Consider the following 22,069-nt stretch of genomic DNA (forward strand, 5'->3'; position numbering starts at 1 on the left):
TCCTCCAGCCTGTTGAGACCCCTGCCCTCGAGCATATTGATTTTATCCCCAGTCTGGTTTCATCTAGAAAGCAGTTGAGGCCATGTCCATGGCCTTCTGTGGGTCATTCAAGACGTTAAGGAAGGCAGGTCCCAGAACCCCCATTGTGGTTCTCCACTTGTTAGAGGCCTCCATGTAGAGCGTGACCCATTAACCACAACCTTCAGGCCCCCGCCATCCAACCAGGTATTTACCCATTGAGCTGATCCGTCATTCAAAATGATGTCTTGGATACACTGATTTGGATTTTGGGAGCTCCACGTTTAATTCTCCTTCTGAACAAGGAGCAAAGTAAAACACTGAGCTGCTTCTCAGGAAACCTTAGTGCAAGCCCTTGAGGTGCCTGGATAGGAGTAGAGCTGCTGATCTCTGGCTCACTGTGCTTTTGTGAGATGCTGTGGAAGTCTCTTTTAAAAGCAGGAGAATTCCCAAACCATGTGACTGAGAATTTTTGTGGACCCAAGTCAAAGGAGGATGAACAGCCCGTGAAGGCCAGAAATCTAAGAGAAGTCCAGGTCATGCAGTAGCAAGTACAAATACATTACTAAATCTAGGTGGATCATGGGTTTAAGATTCTCGCCAAAAAGACAACCAAAGTCATCGCTGGCTGTGTGCTTAAACCAGAGCTACAGTGCTGAGAGTGGCGTGGTTCATGCTCCTCGGTGGATTTGAAGGCTGGCCTGAGTGAGTGGGGAGCTGTTTCTGCTCGTTTTGTGTATGTAGTTACCTGGTGTCCATACACCGAACTAATACAACTTGGGTTTGTCAAGGCAGGAATCTGCTTGGCGTATAGATTTGGTGTGTTATCACACATCACCTTGCTTACTTGGTAATGACATTTTTGGGGAATTTTTGGGGAATGTTGCCAGGGCACAGCCAGTGATGTCCCCGTGGGAGGGGTGGGTTATCGACGGCACGTATTGCCCAGTTGTACACAGCTGGTAAATTTGCATTGCATTAAGTACTTGGAGTGGATTTCTGCTTCCAAGCTAGCAGAAGTTTATTAACCCAGAATACATCTACATGTTCTGAATCAAAAAAGTCCCATTTTACTGGGCATTTTAATTATTTTTTTGAGGACAATAGCAGAATAAAGCTTAGAGCATGCTTTTCCCATGTAATTCACAACTAGATTTGCTTTCAGCTCTCTGCCGCTCCTGTGTTATGAAACTTTTTGTCTTTTTTTCAGCTGTTGTTTTTGCATTCTTGTGATTATATTCTGTTTTCCCTTATGTTGGAGCTCATCTACGATCTTAATTATCTGCCTCTCATTGCCAACTCTGTGAACTCTGCAGCTAATTTGAGAAGGAAAATTTTGCCTGGTAATTTTAAAAATATGAGGCATTATTGAGGGTTTTTCCTGGACCGGTGATTAGAACAAAAGTCTAGTTTGGAAGTGTAGCTTTGGACTCTTCCCGCTTGCTTAAATAGAGAGAATGAGAAGTGGGGGAAACCTGCTGTAATTAAAACGAAATGAGTAAATGAGAAAAGGACCTCCTTCTCTGCTCCCCAGCATGATTTCCTTACAGTTTGGATTGAGTTTACACGAAGCAGAGCCTCTCTAATGATCTGTGTTAGCCGTGTCTTGTTTCTGTAGAAGTTCCCTGGTGAATTTGGGAGTCAGAGAGGCTGGGGCTGGGACCTGCTCCCTGCAGCAAGCAGCCCTCCGTGTGCCACGTGCTGCGTGAGATCTGCGTGTGCCTCACGGGTTTCCTTCCGGAAGAAAAACATGTTGCAGGTGCAGCAAGAAAAAATAGCTACTTTTAAGAGAAAAGGGAAAAGAAATAAAATAAGTTGGGTTGTTTCCCATCGAGGGGACATGGCAGGCAGGAATTTGACATGTACATGCACAGATCTGTGCTTATGGACTCACATGGTTCAGCTTGGTTCAGGTGCTTTTAGCGAAGCATTGGCTGATGAAGGCAGTGTTGGGCTCAAGTACGGTGCCATGCTGAAACACTCGGGAGATTTGGGGAATAAATCTTTTATTCTGGCAGTTCCCAGCCTGGGCAGATGGTGGTGGACCTGCCCACGCTTCTGGTGGCTGCTACCAGGGGCTGAGCCCGGCTGAGCAGCCTGGTGATGCTCTCAGCCACCTCTCCCGATACCTTGTGTACAGCATGCAGGTCCCAAGCCTTGTCTTTGAAAACTGGAGGTAATGACAGGATTGGTTAAATGTGGGAAAAACCGCCAGGCCTGAGGCTGTGAGAGGAGAATTGGATCAAAGTGTAACTACTCCGTGGTGTTTCCAGATGAGTAGTCTATAAAACATGGGGTCTTGTAGTCTGTTCTGGGTATTTTTTTGGTGTGGTTTCTTTCTGTTTGTTTGTTTTTTTGTTTGTTTGGTTCTTTTTTTTTTCTTCTGCTTTTTTTTTTTTTTTACCCAGAGGAAAATGATATTAAAATAGAGTGCATAGAAGAGGAATAATATTATCTGAAGACCTGATAAGTTGTATTGTCCTAAGTAGGTCAAATGTGGGAAACTGGGTGGTCTAGCTCAAACTGCCACCAAGGGGAAGAAAGACTTCCCGTTCTTGAGAAAATGTAATACATGAGCGATGAAAAGGTCTAGGGGGATGATGGAGGAATGCGCTTAAGAGAAAAGGATGAAATAGTGGACAAGAAAAATGTGAATAGTGTCAAGAGAGATTTTTGGGAGGAGAAGTTCTTCTTTGGAACAGGCTCTCAAGAGAGAGTCCCTCATTCTTGGGCCATTCAGAAAAGGCGGAAGAAGGAAAAGGCAGGGAACAGTGCATTGGACGGGAGAGGGCTTTGGTCAAATTGGCAGGTCTCGGGGCCATAAATTTTAGGGAAATTGTTAAAGTGTGAATATGGCCTACATTTTTTGGGAATGCTTTCAAAGGGCTTTGCTGTTCCTTCTCCTCTATAGCCATTTGTGGGGTTGGAACAAGGCGGACCTGGCATCCAAAGCCTCCCAGGCACCCTGTGGGGCTGAAGGGCCTTCTCAACGAGGGGGAGGCAGGTTTGTAGGGAATCCTTCATACGATATCTCCAGCCCAGCTCAGATCACTCTTGCTTCTAGTGTCTGTGGAAAACTTCTCGTGTTAAACTGCAATCCAAATTCATTTAATGTTTGGAGAATGTGACTATAAAATCGGTTCAAATGCCTCGCTTTCCTCAAGCCACCAGTAAAACAGGAACATAAATCATTTTCAAAAAATATCGCTTTGTGGTGTGTCCTTGGTGACTGAGGAGCTGAAAAGTGGGGTCGGTGGGTTCAGCTCTGGGCCGGAGGGGACACATAACATGACCCCACCTGGGGACTTCTGCCTATCCTACCACCCAGTGACGGCCTGAGGAGAATTTGGTCACGCCATGAGGAGAATTTCGTCACGCCACGGGGAGAAGTTTTGTCACGAGGTGAACAGGCCCCGGGGGAGGCCCTGTGGTGTTGGGGGAGGACGTCAGGGCCGTGCTGGAAGCAGAGCCCCATGAGGGTTGACTTGTTGGCCTTCCAAAAGAAATGTGTGACAAGGGTGGGGTGAGCAGGGAGGAACTCTGCTCTCTGCCATTAGAAAGCTCACTCAGAGGGAAGAGGGAAAGTGATTTCAGCTGAACTGAATTGCTGTGGCGTAGTCCTAGCAGAAAGCTTCAAAATCTGGTGCTAAAATAGCTGATTGGTTTCAGACCGGCCTTCTGCTCCTGATGAACTGCTTTCCGAGCTTCCAGTAAGTCCAGGAGGTCTTGTGTAGCTTGGGGAGATGGCAGCTTATGCGTGTTCAGTAATGAGGAGTTAATTACTTGCTGACTGCCATGAGATGCTGCGTAAAGTCACTCACGGTGGCTGGCGTGAGCGGCCCTCAGCGGTGCTCAGGGCGACCTTCTGTGGGCTCCTGGTGCTGGACATTAAAAGATTAGGGGTTAAGGGGAAAAAAGGACTCTGGTTTTGAGTTCACATCACAAGTTTACCAGCAGTGGGCTGCCCTAAATTAGCGAGTAGCCTCAATCTAGAGTCGCAGCGATGCTACCAGAGAGGAGTTGCTGCTGTGCTCAGGATGGAGATGACCAGGATTCTTCTTCCACTTGTGTAGGTTTTGAGAGGTGAGGCAGGACAAGATTTAATTAATATCTAAAGTCAGCACACCTTGTGTGCAGGTCCTCAAAGGAGGCTGCTGCTTAGCTTGCTAGAAATTGCAGCGATCCTCCTCATTCTGGGTCTAATCTGTAAATCGCTGACTTCTGGCTCGCGGCCCTTCCCTTTCTAGGGGGAAGTAGAAGAAAGGCCAACTTTTGAGAAAATCAGGAAGACATGCAGCATGGTATGGGAAAAGCTGGTTCCCAGATTTTCTGAAAAGCTTTCAGTTTAAAATGTCAGATTGCTTGTAAATTCAAGCTGGTGCTTAACCTGGTTGCTGGAGAAAGGCTCTGCTCTGTACCCAGTACGGAGTTGTCCCTTACTGGGGTTTTGACCCAAGTGATGTTGGGATGGATGTGCCCTGTGTGGGCTGGGGATTGCTCTCCCCGTGCACCAGCTGTGCTCAGTGTCCATATTCCCCCCAATATCCAGCTACATCAAAAACTACAGCTCAGAGGTAGTAGAAATGCATATAACGTGTGTTTTTGGTGAAATTTTAGGACCACTGAGGACAGCAGTCCCAGGTGGTGTAGCTGCTGGGCAGACCAGTGAGGCAAAATTTGTGCTTAAGCTCTGAACTGTGGAAGAAAAAGGAGCAAGTTGGGCTAAATCCCTGCAAAGGCTAATAGCAGAAATTTTCAAAGTCCCCTTTAGCTGAGGGCTTTTTAAGGCAGCCTGGTTGTATAATGACAGAGGAGCTGGAGAATCGTTCAGTTGGCATGGGATTTTCTTATTTATTTATTTATTTTCTTGGTAGAAGAGGTTGATGTCTGGGGCCTTTCTCTGGCAGGTGATATTTGTTGTTGTGTTTTGTTTGTTTTGTGAATTCCAAATGAGATTTTGGCTCCTACCAGTTCAAAGCAAGGCTTTGTCCCTTCTCTGAAGTGTTTATAATCCAATTTCAGACATAAAACAGGGCGGGCGTGGGGGAGGGGGGAACAGGCAGGGATAAAACAGCAAGGTTTTACATAGCCTAGGGGATCTGGGCGGTAGGCGGACGTCTGAACGGTTCAGCAGGTAGATGGCATTTGAGGATCCTCTCGGTTGCTTTGCCGTGCCTGGGTGGAGATGCTCAGATGTAGCTCAGGTTGGTAAAACCAAACCACCTACAAAGGAACGGCTTCAACCACCAGCCACGAGGCCGGGCCCCCTCTGCCCTGCTGGGTGTAGGTGGGCAGTGCTCGTGGAGGGGAGCTTGGGTGTTCGGGTTTTGGGAGTAACCGGCTCTCATCTGGAGCCTCAGACCCCATGCGGGGTGAGGCACGGTAAAAATGGGAGAGGAAGAGCTCAAAAAAACATTTACTTTTTTCTTCAGATGCTGACTACTCTAATAAAATTGATACTACCCACACAAGTATGTTTCTGTTAAATTCTCTGACGTATGGGGCTTTGCATCATTCTGCACCTGGGAGCCAGGGCTAGAATTTCTGCCACTCCTTCTGGCATTGTTTGTCCCCTCTTTATATTTTCTGCAGTAGAAATCTGGATGTTTCACTGTCCCCATGGTTAAGTAAATCTGATGTTTGTCCGTTTATGGTTTGGTAAAGAAGTGGGTTGATATTGGCACCAATTGATATTGGCACAATTGATATGCCAAATATGCCCAGTGATACTGGAAAATGGATCCAGAAATGCTCACTAGATACTCAGGTACCTGGACACTTGTTTTTTTCACTCAGTGTTTACTGTAAAATTCTTCTTCGTCAGGTATGTGGATCATTTAGCAGGAAAATGTTACACAGGTATGCAGGAGGAAAGTGTGATTCGCATCTTTGATGCGGTGTGTTTTATGTGTAATTCAACGATTAATGCGAAGGCTGCCTAATTGAATTCGTCTGCTCTGTTTTCCAGGGTGCCCGAGAAACCTTTGAGAACTACTACAGGAAGCAGAGAAGAAAACAAGCCAGATTGGTCCTGCAGCCTCCTTCCAACATGGTACGATCGTCCCCTGCCTTCAGTGGTCGGGGCTGCTCTGCCTAATGAAGGAGCTGAGGGTTGTCTCTGTGCACATTGTTCCTTGTGGGTGGTCTCTTATTTGTTTCCCTTTTTGCTGTCCTTCTTTGTTTTAATTTTTGCTCACTTTTTTCTTTTCTTTTTTTTCAGCATGAAACTTTAGATGGCTACAGGAAGTATTTTAATCAAATTGTAGGGTAGGTATCCTTTTTTATACACACGCTTGCTAAATATGTGTGTGCTGTGTTGTTGAGTAGCCCAGAAAGAAAGAGAGAGGAGGAAATATTGATTTTTTTTTGACAGCCCTTCAAGGGAGCCCACCCAGGAAAAGAGCTTGGTGAACTTTGCTGTGTCGCTGGTGTGAGCGCTGAGGAACCTGTCAGCTCTTGCACCAGCAAGCACATTTCTGGGAATTTGAGGGAAAATAGGCTCTGTGGACTATGTGCAGCTACTTGCCCCACTAATGAGGTGAATAGGCCCTCTGCCTTAATTATTCTTTAATATTTGATAATTATTTTCTTATTTTCATGCTAAAGGAGGTGATTCTCAAGTGACTGTTTTGCCTCTGTTCCTATGAACCTATTGCAGTCAAATTTGACACAAGTCATCCAAAACCAACTGAGGTCTCAGTGGAGACAACCTAAGACCATTGATCTAGAAAAAAGAGGGTACAAGGTTGAAATTTCTTCAGGAAAGACTGATGATAATCATTTCAGCTTGTAATTGTGACCCTTGTGAGCTCAGTGTGTGCTGCCGACCTCCTAACACAGCTTCAGGTTCCTGGGCTGGGTTTTCCCTACGAAACACAGCTGAGGTTTTGTGCAGTAGTGTTTAATATGTTTTTTTGTGACGCTCGCTCCCTGAAACACGCTGCTGCTTTTTGAGCAGCCTGTTTGATAAATGGGCACTGGAGTGAACTGATTGCCTCTAAATGGTTGGGAGCGCGCGGTGTCTCGGGGCGCGAGGGAGTGTTTTCCCTGCAGTGAAGGTGTTTTCCCTGCAGTTAACCAATTGTAACACGATTGCTGCTGGCTGGGGCAGAGTTTAATCAGCGGTTCTTGTTCAAATAACAGGGTGGAGAAGTTCTGCCTTTGTGTATACACAGAGATGCAGCACCAGGAATAACTAGACTTTGGCTCACTTCTATAACGCAGCGAAACATCATAGAAAATAGCGTGTTGTTAAAAATAGGCGAAGAAAATACTGAGTGTTGTCTATATTTGGAACAAATACTGCACATCTGAGCTTGCTCTGGAGATTTGTGCATGTGCAAATTCTGCACGTCCCTCACATACAGTGTTTGCAGATCTCCCCTTATGTCTCGAAACCTGTAACTTTCGATAACAGTGCCATTTTCTCTTCTCCGCTAGGTTTTTTGTAGTTGAAGATCACATCTTGCATACAACGCAGGGCTTGGTAAATAGAGCCTATATTGATGAGCTGTGGGAGATGGCGTTATCAAAAACCATTGCAGCGCTAAGGACGCATTCAGTAAGTAAAAGCCCCAGATTGTTCAGCTGTTGCTTGAGTTTGGCTTGACATGCTGGAAATACTGGCTTTTACAGTAGTTTTCTTTGTTTTGCCTCTTTGCCAATGACTCTTTTTTAAACAATAGAGGGAAGATACACTGCTATTTCCCCAAAAGGTTTCTTCGGCTTTTTTGGACTCCTGATGCACTGCACTTTCCTTCTGCCAAGCTTGCAATATTTTGGGGGACTGGAAATAAGAAAGCAGTGGTTCAGTATTTTCCGTTACTCGGCTCCTCACTTTTGCAAAGCACCAGCAGAGGGAGTTGGTTTGTCCTGGAATACTGGGGAAAAAAGTGTCGGTATTTGGCACGCTCAACCATGACCCTGTTAGATATTCCTTTAAAATTAATGGCAGTGAATGGATTCCTATCAAACTATAAATCATTGTGCTCGAAAAGACACTAACTAGCTTTTTTATTCTTTAATACTGAAAGACATTTGGAAAAATTACTTATCACTTTGGTATTTCTCTGCTTGAGCAAAGAAAAAAAACCCTAAAAAAATAATAATAATAACAAAAAACAAAGCCAACTGCAAAAAATGTACAGTTCTCCTCCAGTTTTGCATGACCTGATATCATGTTGCAGTGTTTCAGCTGGGAACACTTGAGTGTTTTGCTGTTTCATAGCTTACTGAAAAGTCACCCTATTGGTTAATGGGATGAAAAAATTGCATTTGGCCATAAAAGAAAAACTGTTAATGACTTTCCCTAAGTCTCTTTTCAAATTGTTGGGACATTTTCTCCAGAAAAACAAAATACTAAATCATCGAAATCCCATCGTTGCTCCTGGGACAGCAGCGCCATCTGAAAGCAAGAGGATGCTGCGGGGTCGTGGTGTTGCAGGCGTGCAGCTAATGTGCATGGGATGCCCGGGGTACCCGAGCAGTACAGTGTCGCTGTTGTCTGCCCAGATAAACTTAAAATTTCTACGTGGAGGCACAATGTACTGCTTCCTCAAACCACGCTGAGTTTTACATTTACGTGCCCTTGACCTTGGCTTTACCGGGGCAGGTGGGAGTGCTGTGGGCTACAGACCCAGGGTTTGTGGGGTGAGCAATCACTGAGGCTTCCCAGGAAGCTGTGTTTTTGTATGGCACAGCACTTCGGGCAACTGGAATGCCACCTCCTTCCTCTAAGGCTTCCATCTTACAGAAGGGGATGAGCACAGAGGTATATTTTAGTTTTTAGAAGAATTTTCTGCTGGCATGATAGCCACGAGCACAAACATTATGTTTGTCAGTTTTACCAGCTTCGTTGCCATGAGCAGTTGTTTGAAGTGATGCCAGACTTACAGCACAAAGTGGCCGCCAGATTTTTTTTTCCAGTAATCATACAATTTGCCACAATTTCTCAATGCTGTCCTTGTGGTCACCACTGACATCTCTACAGACCAGTGCCATCCATCCCATGTGGCTGTTGAGACTGGATGGAAGGCTGTCAGCTGGTGAGGCTGTTCCACTTCTTCCCACTCCGCCAAACTCGTGCCTGGATTTTCTTCCTTGCTGTAGACTGGGACATCTTTTATCACTTCTGATAGCTTTAGGGCATTATCTTTCTTTCTGACTTTCTTTTTTGGACAGTGGAATGGAAAATGTGTCTCTTCCAGTCTTTCACATTGATTAATGGAGTCATTCCTCCTTGAGTTTCCAGTGAACTTTAAATCTCAGTTTCTTTTTCCAGCATATGATCACTGATTCTATATTTGGTCAGAGTCTGTCTGAAACTTTGCATATTTCAGCATATTTCAGTGAGGTTTTCTGCTGGTGTGCAGATAGGGTACGACTTGTGGGTGATGTAAGGTGTCTCCGGGGTGATGCTCAGGGCTGTCGCGGGGGGTGCAGTGGTGTCTTTTGAGCTTCAAGCAGTGTCCTGACCCGCAATAAATACTTGTGCTGTAGCTCGGACTGTTAATGTTGCTGAAACATAGGCATGCAACGTGTTTTTCCTCAGCCTGAACTTTTCACTTAGCAATGCAGCCTTCACGTGGGGCTTGGGGATGCCTCCCTGCAATGCTTCATTACCGTTAGACACAACACACTAAATATTACATGAGGTGCTGCTGTCTTCTTGGCATGACAGTGCGCTGATTTGCTTCATCTCCTCTCGCTTCCCCAGCAGCTCCTGGGTAATCTTAGAAACACTTCAGGTATCTCTAGAGCAACCGAGATCCTTATTCATCATGGAGAGCCTCAAGAGCAGTGCGTTACAAGGAGAGATACCCTTATCAGCGTGCCTTCCCCTGCCCTGTAAGATGTTAAGGCATGGGCTGCATGATAAAAGCAGCTGATCCTAAGAGTGAATGGTGTGTCTACGTATTATCGCTCGAGCGATAACTCAGGAGGACTGAGGGCAATATTTTCCTGCGTGCTGTGGTTAAAAACGTGTTTTTATTTCCCCCTTATTTGCAGTCCTATTGCTCGGACCCGAGCCTGGTGTTAGACTTGAAGAACCTCATCGTCCTCTTTGCAGACACACTCCAGGTAGGTGGCTGTGGTCTGGCAATCTCAGCGCCCACTGGCAGCCCACGGGCTGGTCTGCTCCACAGGCAAGGACCAAGCATCAGCTGCCGTGCTGAGCACCCACGCTGAGCACAGCCCAGCTTGTCGGGGAACTAAGCCTTTAATCTCCCTTGGTGCTACCGCCTCAGTAAATCATCCCCTAAATCCTTCTGCCTTCGCTGTGCACGTTTGCAGTTGTACTGGGGGAGAATTTGCTCACGTGCTCCCTGTTAAGTGCAGAAAATGCTGTTCAGTGCCCTGCTGGTGACTTGTTCTTATCTGATGTAGTCGCTCTCTTCCTCTGCTCCGCTGCAGGGATATGGCTTCCCAGTGAACCAGCTCTTTGACATGCTGCTGGAGATCCAAGACCAGTATAGTGAAACCCTGCTGAAGAAATGGACAGGAGTTTTCAGGTAAGAAGCTGTTTAAGCAAACCCATGAGATGTACCTTACAAAGTAGTTTTAAGCAATAAATAAAAATCTTACTTTAAAAAGAGACTAGCAAGTTCATGCCTAAATTTTGGGCAGTGGTAGACTTCAGTCTGGGCTCTCCTTGGACCAGGGAAAGCCCGTTACAGTTGTGGGGATCATGCGTGCAGTAAGATTTGTGCAGTAAATCCATGCACTCCAGAGGTTTAACATCTTAGAGAGGTAAGGTTTTAGTTTCATTATTGAGCCCACTTGACAGTCAGTAGGTGAATGGATGCAAAAAGCATGTGCTGCAACTTTTTGGGGTCACATTTTAGACTGGCATGTATTTATGAAGAGCCTCGTAACTAGTAGATCTGAAAAAATGTGCTTGGTCTGTCTTCACAGAGCATTGGCTTTTGTGGTGAAGAGATCGATGATGTTTCTGTTTGCAGGAAGGGTTTCTGTAGCTGCCTTTCTAACTTTTTTTCTTTTCCAGAAATATACTTGATTCAGATAACTACAGTCCCATCCCGGTGACAAATGAAGAGATGTATAAGAAAATAGTTGGACAGTTCCCATTCCAGGATGCAGAACTTGAAAAGGTAAACTTAAAGGAGGAAACCAGCATGGCACGTCTCCTGATGCACTAAAACCCCACACCTTGTTTGCTGGCATGGAGAACTAAAAACTAAAAGGTCAAAAACCCACAAAACCAAACAAACAAAAAGAGAAAAGAACAAATATACTTTCCATGTGTTGCATTTCTTCTGGCATGGGGGAGGAATACCTCATCAATTTTGTTTTCAGATCACAATGTACTATTGCAGTTCGGCATCGCTTGCAGTAGATGGGGGAGAGACAAAAAATCTGCTTCCATTGGTATTTTAGTCCCATTTTATGAACCACGCTATTGACCTTTTTTTTTGTTGTTGTTGTTTTAATCTAATAGTTAAAAAAGAAAAGACATCAGCCCAACAGAAAACAGAAGGTGGTATATCTTGGCTTTTGCAAAAGTGCGTGCTTGCAAAACCCAACAGTGTAGCCAAATTTGACCTAGCCAGTGTCCCTTAAAAGCATGCTTGGCCTTGTGCTCCACATCTGGCAGCCAGCGAGCTGCGAGCCTGGCGAACTTAATTATGACTGGGAGGGCTTTCGATCCAAGTCAAGTGTTTAGATTTCAGAAAGTCTGTGTCCTTCCCTAAAACTGTGTCATGGGATCCAGGTTCTTACTGTTAGGCTCTGCAGCTCCCAGCCGTGTCTGTGCTGTGGGTAAAAGCTGGCTCGTAAAAATTTGGTTCAAGGGAGAGGACATCTGTTTCGTCTGGGCTTTTGGTGTGGTAAGCAAGTGCTCACCTTGGGCAGTAACTGGGGAGGTGACCAAGCAAAATGCCTTGCACGTGGTGGGAAATAAAGGAGTTCTCTGACAGGGTTTTGTCATATGAGTAAGGGAGTTGGGAAAGGGAACGAGAGGAGCTTTGTGCTGCCTGCTCCCTTCTAGCTACAAGTCTCCTTCCGGCCCATTTCAGACTCCAAATCCCTTATGCACCCATGTGCCATTTGTAAGTGATTATCTGGTCTTTCACTTGGCTGAAATGTTTATATAATATACAATAAATGCTGGCTTGTTGTTTCATTGCTGGACTTAGCTAAATATTAGAATTAATTTGGCTGCTTGGAACATGTTGCTGGAAAGCAGTCGTCACTCCGGGCTGGCTATGAGAGCGATTCTCCTTCTTAAAGATCTGCTCTTTGACTTCAATTCTCTCCTGTATTTTACAGCAACCATTTCCAAAGAAGTTCCCCTTTTCTGAGTTTGTGCCTAAAGTTTACAATCAGATTAAGGAATTCATCTACGCCTGTCTGAAGTTTTCAGAAGACCTTCACCTGAGGTATGGGACGATTGTGCTACCGGCTATGATATGGAAGTTTTGTTGGCACTGAAGGATCTCACCAAGGTTAAAATATGAATTCTCTTCCTAAACCACCCATACCACTCAGTTGCTTGGATATACAGTGTCCAGGCTGGAGGTGGCTGCTGCTCTCCTTGGAGTGCGGTGGCATCTTTTTTGTACAAAGGGCTGGCTAAGTCTTAAAATAAATACATAGATAAATAAATAGATAAATAAATAAATAAATAAATAAAAAGCCTCATGCTAGGTCAATAAAGTAAGAGAGGGCCTTTCCCTCTGAGACATTTCTGAGTCACTCATATTGAACGGATGAATCTGGTTGTCCCAAGGAAGATCAGGTCGGCGCCTGGCACCGTGTCTGCAGCTGCCTCGTGGCTTCCCCAGCCTGTCCCTCCAGGAGCATGTTGGTGACAAAACTCAAGGTTTTAATTTGCCCTCTCTGTTAGTGAATGTTGGCTTCTGGTTTGGGGGTTGTGATTGTTCTTATTTCCCACGGGAGATTATCGATAAATCAGATTATTTGTAGATATTTGTGGATTTTTTTTAAGCCTCAAAAATATTTTGTTTATCATCCTTTCTGCATCCCAAGGCTCCCAGATGCTGGTTTTGCTTCTGTGTGTGCGGAAGACAGCTATATTAGCCAGGAACTGCAAGTTGCTGCTCTCTTTTTACACCCAGTAATGTTTTTACCTTGGTAGAAGTATATACATAAATATCGAGAGCCTTCTGCCCTCTGACTGTTGGTAGAGCTGCACCAGGCTGTACGTGGGGTTTTGCCTCTCCGGGCAGCTTCATGGCCTGACAACAAATACTGCCCCCGTGCTATTGTGAAGCTAGGGCTGTAATTTAGGGACTCACCAGATATTTTGGTGCCTACACAAGGCTCTTCGAGGTTTCAATCTCTTCTTTGGGAGAGGGGTGGTAATTTTGAGAGCCGCTTTCTCTCCATCCTCTCCGGGATGTGGCAGCTGTTAGCTGGCATGGAAGCACGGGACTTTTTTTCCCCCTCTTCAGCCTCAGCCTTTCACTGGTGGCAGGTTGTTCTCTTTGGTGCCTCCCAAGGCTCTTAACCTGCAGGTCACCATGAAATGTCTCGGTTTCTGAAGCCGCCGGAATGGTCCGATTTCACACGGCTGCTGGTTTCACTGAGCCCCTCCGTTGGCACTTCCCTTGTGACTTTTGTGCCCTTCACCATTACGGAGGTGATTGGGTTTGTCAGGGAATGGCAGAAAAGTGTTCCCTTGGGGCCCTGCTCTGGGGTCCCCCCGGACAAGTTATTAAAATTCCTTTCGACATTGGATTTTCCAGCCCTTTTCGAGGAGTGGTTTGGGGCTGGGGGAGGGGAGCCGAGCTCTTGGCTTTTCTAGCCAAACATTTGGAATATTTCTCTGAAAACCCCTGTTGACACTTTCTTCATTTCACCCTGACAGCTTGAATTAGGTTTTATTAGGAAGCTTGGCTACAAAGCCGGCAGCAAGTTTTCTTTCTCTTCTCTTTCTTGTTCTTCTTTGGTTGTCATTTACCTTGCACCCTGGAGTGATTGGGGTCAGCCCGTCAGTCACGGGAGGCCTGAAGGTCATGACTACTGCCATGGGATATGGGACATCAGCTGTCACCAGCCCAGACAGTTTGCTTAACTACTCCGCGGTCTTTTCCTGAAGAACAGAGCCCATGGCAGAAAAACGGAGCTCGTGTTTTTTTCTAATTATTATTTTAAACCAGCTCCCTGTGTTTGTTGGACAGGAGCGTTCTCCTTTCTGCTGATACGCTTCTGAGACTTGTTTTGCTTTTTGAAGTATTTGAAGACAATTTGGAGCTCACCGCGCATTTACGGGGGTTGCGAATTCTTTTGGTTTGGCTCTATTAATTTGATTAGGAGAAAGAAAACCTCCTTTATCCTGTCAACAGTTCTCCCGTCGGTAAAAAGCGCGTCTTGGAGCCCAGTGAGGAGACAGCTTTAAAAGCATCCACTTGCTGGAAGGCTTCCACCGCTTCCAGTGGAATTTCCCATTTTAAAGATTGTGGATATCTTCGGCAACCGGCGGCTGGAAGTGGGAGATGTCAGCTCTAATCTACCAGGACTCTGATTGTTTCTCTCCCGAACAAAGCAGCAGTCCCAAAAGCACTTAGGGTACAATTCTGAAAGTGCTGAGAATAACTTAGCTAATAAAGTTGTTAATAATACAATTAGAGGCTTGAATACCACTTTAGGAGAGGGGAGATGAACGTGGGCTCTTCAGCAGCTCGTGTGGCTGCATCTGTGCTGGCTGTGCTGGGATGGTGCTGGATGAAATGGGGCAAATATTCAGAGCGAGCAGCCTGTGTGAAAAGTATTGCTCGTTTGGGGGGTTTGTTTTCTTTTTGCTTATTGAGAACAGAAATCTGGCTTTTCTGTTGAACCCAGAATTATCCTCTTGGAGATACCAGCATCGCCTCGGCTCGGGGGCTGCTCTTGTTGCCACCTCATTGCACCTTTTCTCTCGAAACAAGGGGCACGCTCCAGTGCCTGGTCAAATCCCTCTCTGGATATGATCAGGTGTTTTCCAAGGAGCGTTCCTGATTTTTTTTTTCTTGGTGTGTGGGGACCTCCTGGGAGATGTCAGATCTTTCTGCTCCGCTGGCACCCAACTGCAGGGATTGCCTGGCTGCTCTCCCCAGCATAAAACTGCAATTCAGACTTTATTTTCTAGCTGATGTGGCCAACTAACAAAATGATAGCAGGAAGCCTGGGGAAGCAGTACTTGTGCGCAGAGAAAACTCGGTTAGAAGTGCTTTGAAGAGGTAAATGCAGCTTGGAAGTGCTAAGTAGTGTTATTAAGCCCTGCTTGTCTGTGCCCTGGAGGCTTGCAGGCTGAGATGTCGCTGCCGATGATTCCTGCGGGTGAAGTCAGGGATGGAAACAAAGCCTCCAGAGAGAGGTGAGAGCTGACAGTGCCCAAAACCACTCGTTTTTCATCTCCTGGTAAGGCAGCGTCCAGAATAACCAACTGGCCACTGCGCTCTGCACCCCTGGGAGTGGTAGCACATCCTGCCACCAGCTTCTCCTTCAGCCTTGGCCCATCGCAGCCTCCTGCGCTTCCCAAATCCTCAGGGACAGGCTTTGTGAGTCCCCAGTTCCCTGATTGCCCAGTACAGATTTTTTTTTTTGGCCCCTTGTGAGCTGGGGGGCTTTGAAGTTCCCTCTCAACACCTCCTTGCTGTTCTCCAGCTCGTTCCCACCCTGTGCTAGCAACACCAAGTGCCACGAGGTCCCCTTGTGCCACGTCCTTTAAGTCTCTCGTGCCTTTTTACCATCTGTGGATCATCACGGCGTTAGGTTTTATTATCCTTGCTAGATTTAATCGTGCTGTTGTCTGGTGGAAGGGACCGGGGACAGTCTGGGTTTCTCTTCCCCCCACATCCTGCTCCACCCTTTCAAAAACCCCAAAGCATCACCTCGGACCTCGCATCACAGAGGAGCCCTGGGATTGGGGATGTGATGTGGGCTATCCCTGACCACCACAGGCTCTTCCCTGCTAACCAGGAGCAAAATAAACTCCTGGGGATTGTTGATGATGATCTAGAAGAGATCCCCACTAAGACTTGGGCTGGTGACATTGAGTTTAAGATCCAGAAGCTGGATCCCACCGAGCTGCTGTTCCTGCTCTGACAGTGGCTGGTGGGTAGCAGGAGCAGAGCTTGGAAAAGCAGCCTTTTAAACAGAGAAAAGGAAACGGTAAGGAAACTAGAAAATAGAAAAGGAAATAAGTAAGGTTTGGGTGCTGCTGGCCCTGGGCTGGGCTCAGTGTGCCCGGTCTGACATTAAACACACGCAGGATTTTGGAGCCGTGTGCCCTGCTCCGGGGGCACCCCCAGCGGCAACGCCCCCAGCTCCGCGCTGGCAGTGGGGTAACTGAAGGTTTGCTTTTGTTTCTCCTCTTGATCCCTGCTTTGTAATCTGGCCCATTTGTCAGGTAGAACAGGATAAGGAGCAAAAGGTCACGGGGTTGATTTACCGGGAGCCTGAAAGTTATTAATGTTTCTCAGCCTTTGCAGTTGGAAATTTTCTTTGCCGTCAGCTGCCTGTCACTGCGCTGCCAGAGATAAAGCCCCGTTGTGTCAGGGCTAATGCAGGGCCAACGACAGATCAAAGGAGCCTGCGTCGGGGCCGGCTTCCAAACCCTCCTTCAAAAAGCAGAGGTTGCACCTTGCCGTTTGGAGGGGCAAGGCGGCGTCCCTGCAGCAAAAAGCAGCGAGGCAAACCCCTGCATTGAGCAATCCTGCCGTTGCAATTGCCTGGCAAAGGCCACGAGTACGTTACAATCTGATTTGGTTGAGAAATTAATAAATAAATAAAAAAGGCAAGCAAAGTTGTTTCATTTCTCTCCCCACCCTGGTGCAGGTTTTGATCGGAATTTGGAAAATTTCAGCTTTGTGCAAGGAGGAGCAGCTCGGCTGAAGGTGTTCGTGCTAACACCGTGGGTGACTCTTCCCCTGGTGTCACCCCTGAACCTTTCAGGGATGTAGGTTTGCCCCATTAGTCTGCCTTTACATCCTAAAATACCAGAAATTTAGGTCTTTTTGTGCATGTTTTGGCATCAGTATGTCGGTGCCCGTGGGCGATGTACAGATGATCAGGCAAAAGCCACCCAAGGGTCGGAGAGCAGACCAGGTGGTGAGGTCTCCGTGATTCTTTTTTTGCCTTGAGATAAAGCATTTTGCAAATCTCTCTTTAATTTCTCCTTTCCAGCTCCACGGAAGTTGATGATATGATTAGAAAATCGACGAATCTGCTGCTGACCCGAACGCTGAGCAACTGTTTACAGAATGTCATCAAGAGGAAAAACGTAGGGCTGACAGAGGTAAGACTCGGAGCCGAGCACACCAATGTCCAGGGCAGGGGACAAGAGTGGGGTTTGGTCCCTTGGAGCTCACTCCAGCACCTTTTAGAGGTGCTGGTTTGGAGCATTTCTGTGAAATATTTGGTTGGAGAATGAAAAAGAAGCTAGGCAGCAGTGCTGTGCAAAGCAAGAAAGACTTTGTACTTAGGGAAGGAGGAAGCTTTTTTCTGCTGTTACTAGAATTGCCCCCCTTTGGGATTTTTGTAACATATATCTGGGTTGAAGTGGCAGGAAAGAGGACTTCAGGGGGTGTTGGGGTGGTTTTAACTCCAGAGCTATGAGAGGATAGGGACTGGTCTCCACCTAAAGATGATCGAGGCAGTTCCAGCACATTTATATATGCAGCATGAACTCTGTATTGGCATTTTCTTTTCAAGATTGGTACTTTTCTGTGCACAAAGCCAGATTTCTGTAAAGTCATGGAAGTCACAACTGTTTGGGAATGTGTGTGGTACCCAGGCCAGGTTGGATCCCTTAGTGGGACCTCTGTGTGCTGTTGGGAACCGAGCAGGTATTAGTACAGCTGCAGATCTTTAATTAACAGTGCTGTAGGAATGGGTAACGTTCTCTGGACACCATAAATATGGGGGAGTTTCAGAGAGTTCAGTGCATTATGGCCGTCTGTAGTTGCACAGGGTGCATCCTCAGACCTTTATCTCTGGAATCTCTCTGCTCCCTGGGGGCAAATTCCTCCTCCGTCCTGCTCGTCCAGGGGCTCCCTCCACGAAGAGGAATGCGACACTGTGCCTTGCACTGTCCATCCCCCAAATGCTCCTTTTGCTGCTGCTGCAAACAGTGGCCACCGTGGGATTGAGGGCGAACTGGGTGACTCCTTTTAGCTGCTTTTGCCCAGTTTAGACGGCGTGGACGTGTACGGTACGTGGAGGTGATGCCTTGCTTTGGGCTGAGAGTGGCTTCTTCATCTGTGTCGGAGGCGAGGAGGTTTTTTGTGAGAAAATAGGATTTGGACTCGATGATCCGTATGGGTCCCTTCCAACCTGGGATATTCTGTGATTCTGTGACTCTGGTGTTCATCTCTGAATCTCTCCTCATACTTACAGAGTTTCACCCTCTTCTTCCCTACCACTTGCCAAGGTACAATTAACCTTCTCCCTGCGTTGTCCCTTCCATATTTGTTTCTAATTTAATCAAAGAAAATATACTTTGAGCCTTTTTATTCCCTCCTGCCTCTTTTCTTTGTGTAACCATTGACTTGTTTGTCCAACTGGAAGCACGCTGTGATTTTCCTCCGAGCTTCTCAAATCCTTCCCTATTTAGACAAGATGAGACACAGACGTGGCTGCGTGGAGCACTGGAAGCAGAGGGCAATTTGGAGAGTCACAGATCGTATGAAAGCATAGGCATGGTGTCAAAAGTGACTTCAAAAGATATTTAAGTCCCTAGCACAACTATTGCTCCCCAGATTTAATTTTATTACACAAAGCACCACTATCTGTTCCTGGGTGCTCCAGTTTCTTCTTCCAAGCCATGGGTAAGGTACTGCAAGACCTTGTAACCAACCATCATGGTCTGTTAACCTCTTTAATTAATTTTTCATAAACGTGCACTAGGAATGGGAAGGAATTGATCTAGCAGGGCGTAGTGGCACACGCTGCTAAAGACACCAAGACCACTGCCCAACCTGTGAATTCCTAATTACATGAAACGAGATGCAGCATCTCCACCTGGTAGCCTGAATTAACCACCAGGGACTGCTCTCAAGAGATGAAAAAACTGAATTGCAGAAACCAGAACTCCTGCTGCAGGAGACGTCAGTCTCAGTGCGCAGCAAGCTTTCAGCTGAGCAGCAGATTTTCCTTTTCTCTGCGTTTTCAACGACCTTGACACCCCTTAACAAAAGGGCAGGGAAAGACGATACTGTTTTTTCTGGTTTTCATTTGAATACTCAAGCAAGAAGGTGTTACCCCTCCGAGTTCACGAGAAAATGGGAACATGAAGGAAGCGGGGTGGGAGCAGGAAAGCTCATAACCAGCGGTGGAAGAGGATCAAAGCAGGGCCTCCGAGTCTGATGGCTGATCTGAACCAATAAATGGTGGTGACCAGAGAAGAGGGTTAGGAGGAATTTCACACAGTTGGAAATATTTAATATTTAATTAAGTTGAAACTATAGGAAAATACATCACGATTGTGACGTAAGGGCTGACATAAGGAAAAGCAAATAAATGAGGACTTTTCAGAAGGCAAAACATCAAGAACAGAATTAACCCAAGGAATTCAGAAATGAGAAGCCCTCCTAGTTATGTGTGTAATGCTTTCCAGGGACCAAGTACAAAACAGGAGGATTTCAGAAAGATTGTAATTTGATTTTGTAAAGGAAAAAGCTGGCTGAAATCACAGAAGCACTGGCTGGAAGTGACTTACAGAGGTCTCTAGTCTGACCTTCTGCTGTGTTATTGCCAAACCTGGGTCACGTCAGCTCTGTCTTTCTCTACCTGACTTGATTTTTCCAAGACGTAGGTCCCACAGCTTCTTTGGGCACTCCGCTGCAATTCTTAACAACTCTTTTTGTTCCTAATATCCCAGCTGAGCCTCCCAGTCTGTGGCCATTGCCCCGTCTTATGCCACCTGGCACCAGCGCGAGCTGGGTGCTGTAATCTCTGCAGCATTACTGCAGTCTTGGTGTGTACGCAACACTCAGGTCGGTGCTTCAACATGAAAGGATCAAAGAGGCAAAAAGAAAAGGAACAATGCTCCGCCTGGCACGGCACTGCCTATTTCCATCTCATTCAGAAACAACTGATTTGTGTTTCAAAATAATTTCTTTAGAAGAGGTAACTGCAGACTACCACACCATACCCCGGCAATTAAATTATGTCAATCCGGAGCATTGTAATGCCTCCTCTGTCTGCAAGAGCAGGGTTTTGGCACGATATCTGAGCTAGATGTTTTTTGGAAGGGTTTCGCTACGGCTTATGTTACACCTTGAAAATATTCACGGCGGTCTGCACAGAAGAAAAGGTACCTGCTTAAGGAATTAGCGATGTGTTTGGCTTCCAAGTCAGCGATCCTTGAGTGGGAGCTGGGATTGTTTTCCTCTGGATTACAAACCTTTACGCTGATTGACTTCGGCAGAGTCTTTTGCTCTGCAGTTGCCTTTAAAGCCCCAAAGCAGCGCCACGGGAAGGCAGCTGAGAAGACAGCATTAAGAAAATTGCAGATAATGGTGGGTGCGATAACCAAGGAGGTACCAGGGCAGGATCTGCTGTTCACCACACCACCCTTGGAGAAGCAAAACCTTGTGGTGGCTTTGTTGGAAGCCTTGGGGTGATGTTGGTAGGTGTCACTCAAGGCACGGGTTGGTTCGGGTTCACGAGCAGACGGGATACCTGTGATTTGGCATGGCACCTCTTTGTAAGCCTGTTGCGTTTGAGCTGTGCTGAAACCAGAGCTGACTGACAGCTGAATGTAGGAAAGTCATGAAAAAAAAAAAAAAAAACTTTTGTGATACGAGTGGCTGTCATGGGAAATGCTTTTTTTCAAAAAAAAAAATTATCTTTTATTTAAGTCTCTGCTGTTGTTAAAGGAGGAGAGCCTTTGAGTGTGGAGCAAAGCTTAGTGTGTTTGCACAGCGTCAGCTTTTCATGCCAGAAGTTCTTAGAAATTGGCACCCAGCAGCCTGGCACCTCCCTGGCTTCGGGAGCACCTTTCCTGAAGACTTCTTTTTCTCTTTTTTTTTAACCTTTGCAGCTTGTACAGATCATTATAAACACGACCCATTTGGAAAAATCGTGCAAGTTCCTAGAGGAATTCATAACCAATATCACCAACGTACTTCCAGAGACTGTCCACACTACGAAACTTTATGGGACCACGACTTTCAAGGTGAGAATGCCAGTAAATGGCTCCTCTGGGGAGCTGCTGTTGGTTTTTGGGTTCAGAGGATCTGTTTCCAAACCGGGTGTGTGGCTGCCTGGACGGAGGGAGCTGAGCTGAGCTGAAAGGTAATTTTGGCATACCCTGGGAACTGTATGCCATCAGACGAGCTTTTTGGGCTTGTCCTTCAGAGCAGCTCTACGCTTTGCTTCTGTCGAGCTCGGGAGCCTTTGTAGCCCTAATTTACAGGCTGTGACTGCAACACTTATTATCTGCAGGATTAAGCAGCTTTTAAACAAAAGCCTTATTTTTTTTTTTTTTTAATGAACTTCGTTTTTCTGTTTGATCTCCATACAGCGTTGCATACATCTGGCCATGAACACAAGCTCTCTCCTTTCACCCGAGAGAATAGATCTTCAGAAATTAAATTTTTGCCTCTTTCCATCTTTTAGTGTTGTTAAATACTAAAAGGAGTGGAAATGCTAAAATTCAGGTCCGAAAGAAAGTGCTGGAATTTCTCAGTCTTTAAATCTTCAAATCCTAACCCCAGAGGATCCTCCTCAGATACTTTACATGAAGTCCTAAGACTATAACTGGTCATTGTGGGGCGTCTGCATTGTGCCCAGTGCCCAGAGAGCAGGAGACAGGATCAGTGCCAAGGACTCCAGCAGTGGTAGAGAATTGATTAGGTGAGGTTTGCCCTTGGGATAACTCAGCAGGAGATGAAAGCCCCACGACCCCAGGGAATTCCCTTCCTCATCCCATCCAGCAACATCTTTTCCTGCTTGACCTGAGGATAACTTTTCCTATCCTTGTTCTGGCAGGGAAGCTCTGGGCTTCCAGAAGATCTGGCAGCACAAGTCCCACCAACACAAGCTATCCCGAGGCTGTTGCAACCATGTAGTTCCCTCCAGACCC

General features: G+C 46.3%; 1 protein-coding gene across 4 annotated transcripts in view; it reads left to right on the top strand.

The window, feature by feature from the left end:
• The window catches only part of EXOC6B (exocyst complex component 6B), a 271,111-nt gene that overhangs the window by 147,999 nt on the left and 101,043 nt on the right, over positions 1–22,069 (top strand). For all 4 annotated transcript variants that reach the window (XM_082759193.1, XM_082759194.1, XM_082759196.1 and 1 more), the window contains 9 exons: positions 5,987–6,070; positions 6,239–6,285; positions 7,459–7,579; positions 10,027–10,098; positions 10,432–10,529; positions 11,024–11,129; positions 12,307–12,416; positions 17,167–17,278; positions 21,026–21,160. In XM_082759193.1, coding sequence (XP_082615319.1) covers positions 5,987–6,070; positions 6,239–6,285; positions 7,459–7,579; positions 10,027–10,098; positions 10,432–10,529; positions 11,024–11,129; positions 12,307–12,416; positions 17,167–17,278; positions 21,026–21,160 — 885 coding nt within the window. The remainder of the gene's footprint in view (positions 1–5,986; positions 6,071–6,238; positions 6,286–7,458; positions 7,580–10,026; positions 10,099–10,431; positions 10,530–11,023; positions 11,130–12,306; positions 12,417–17,166; positions 17,279–21,025; positions 21,161–22,069) is intronic.

Source organism: Aythya marila, assembly GCF_965140915.1.
Source record: "Aythya marila genome assembly, chromosome: 4".
Classification (NCBI taxonomy): Eukaryota; Metazoa; Chordata; class Aves; order Anseriformes; family Anatidae; genus Aythya; species Aythya marila.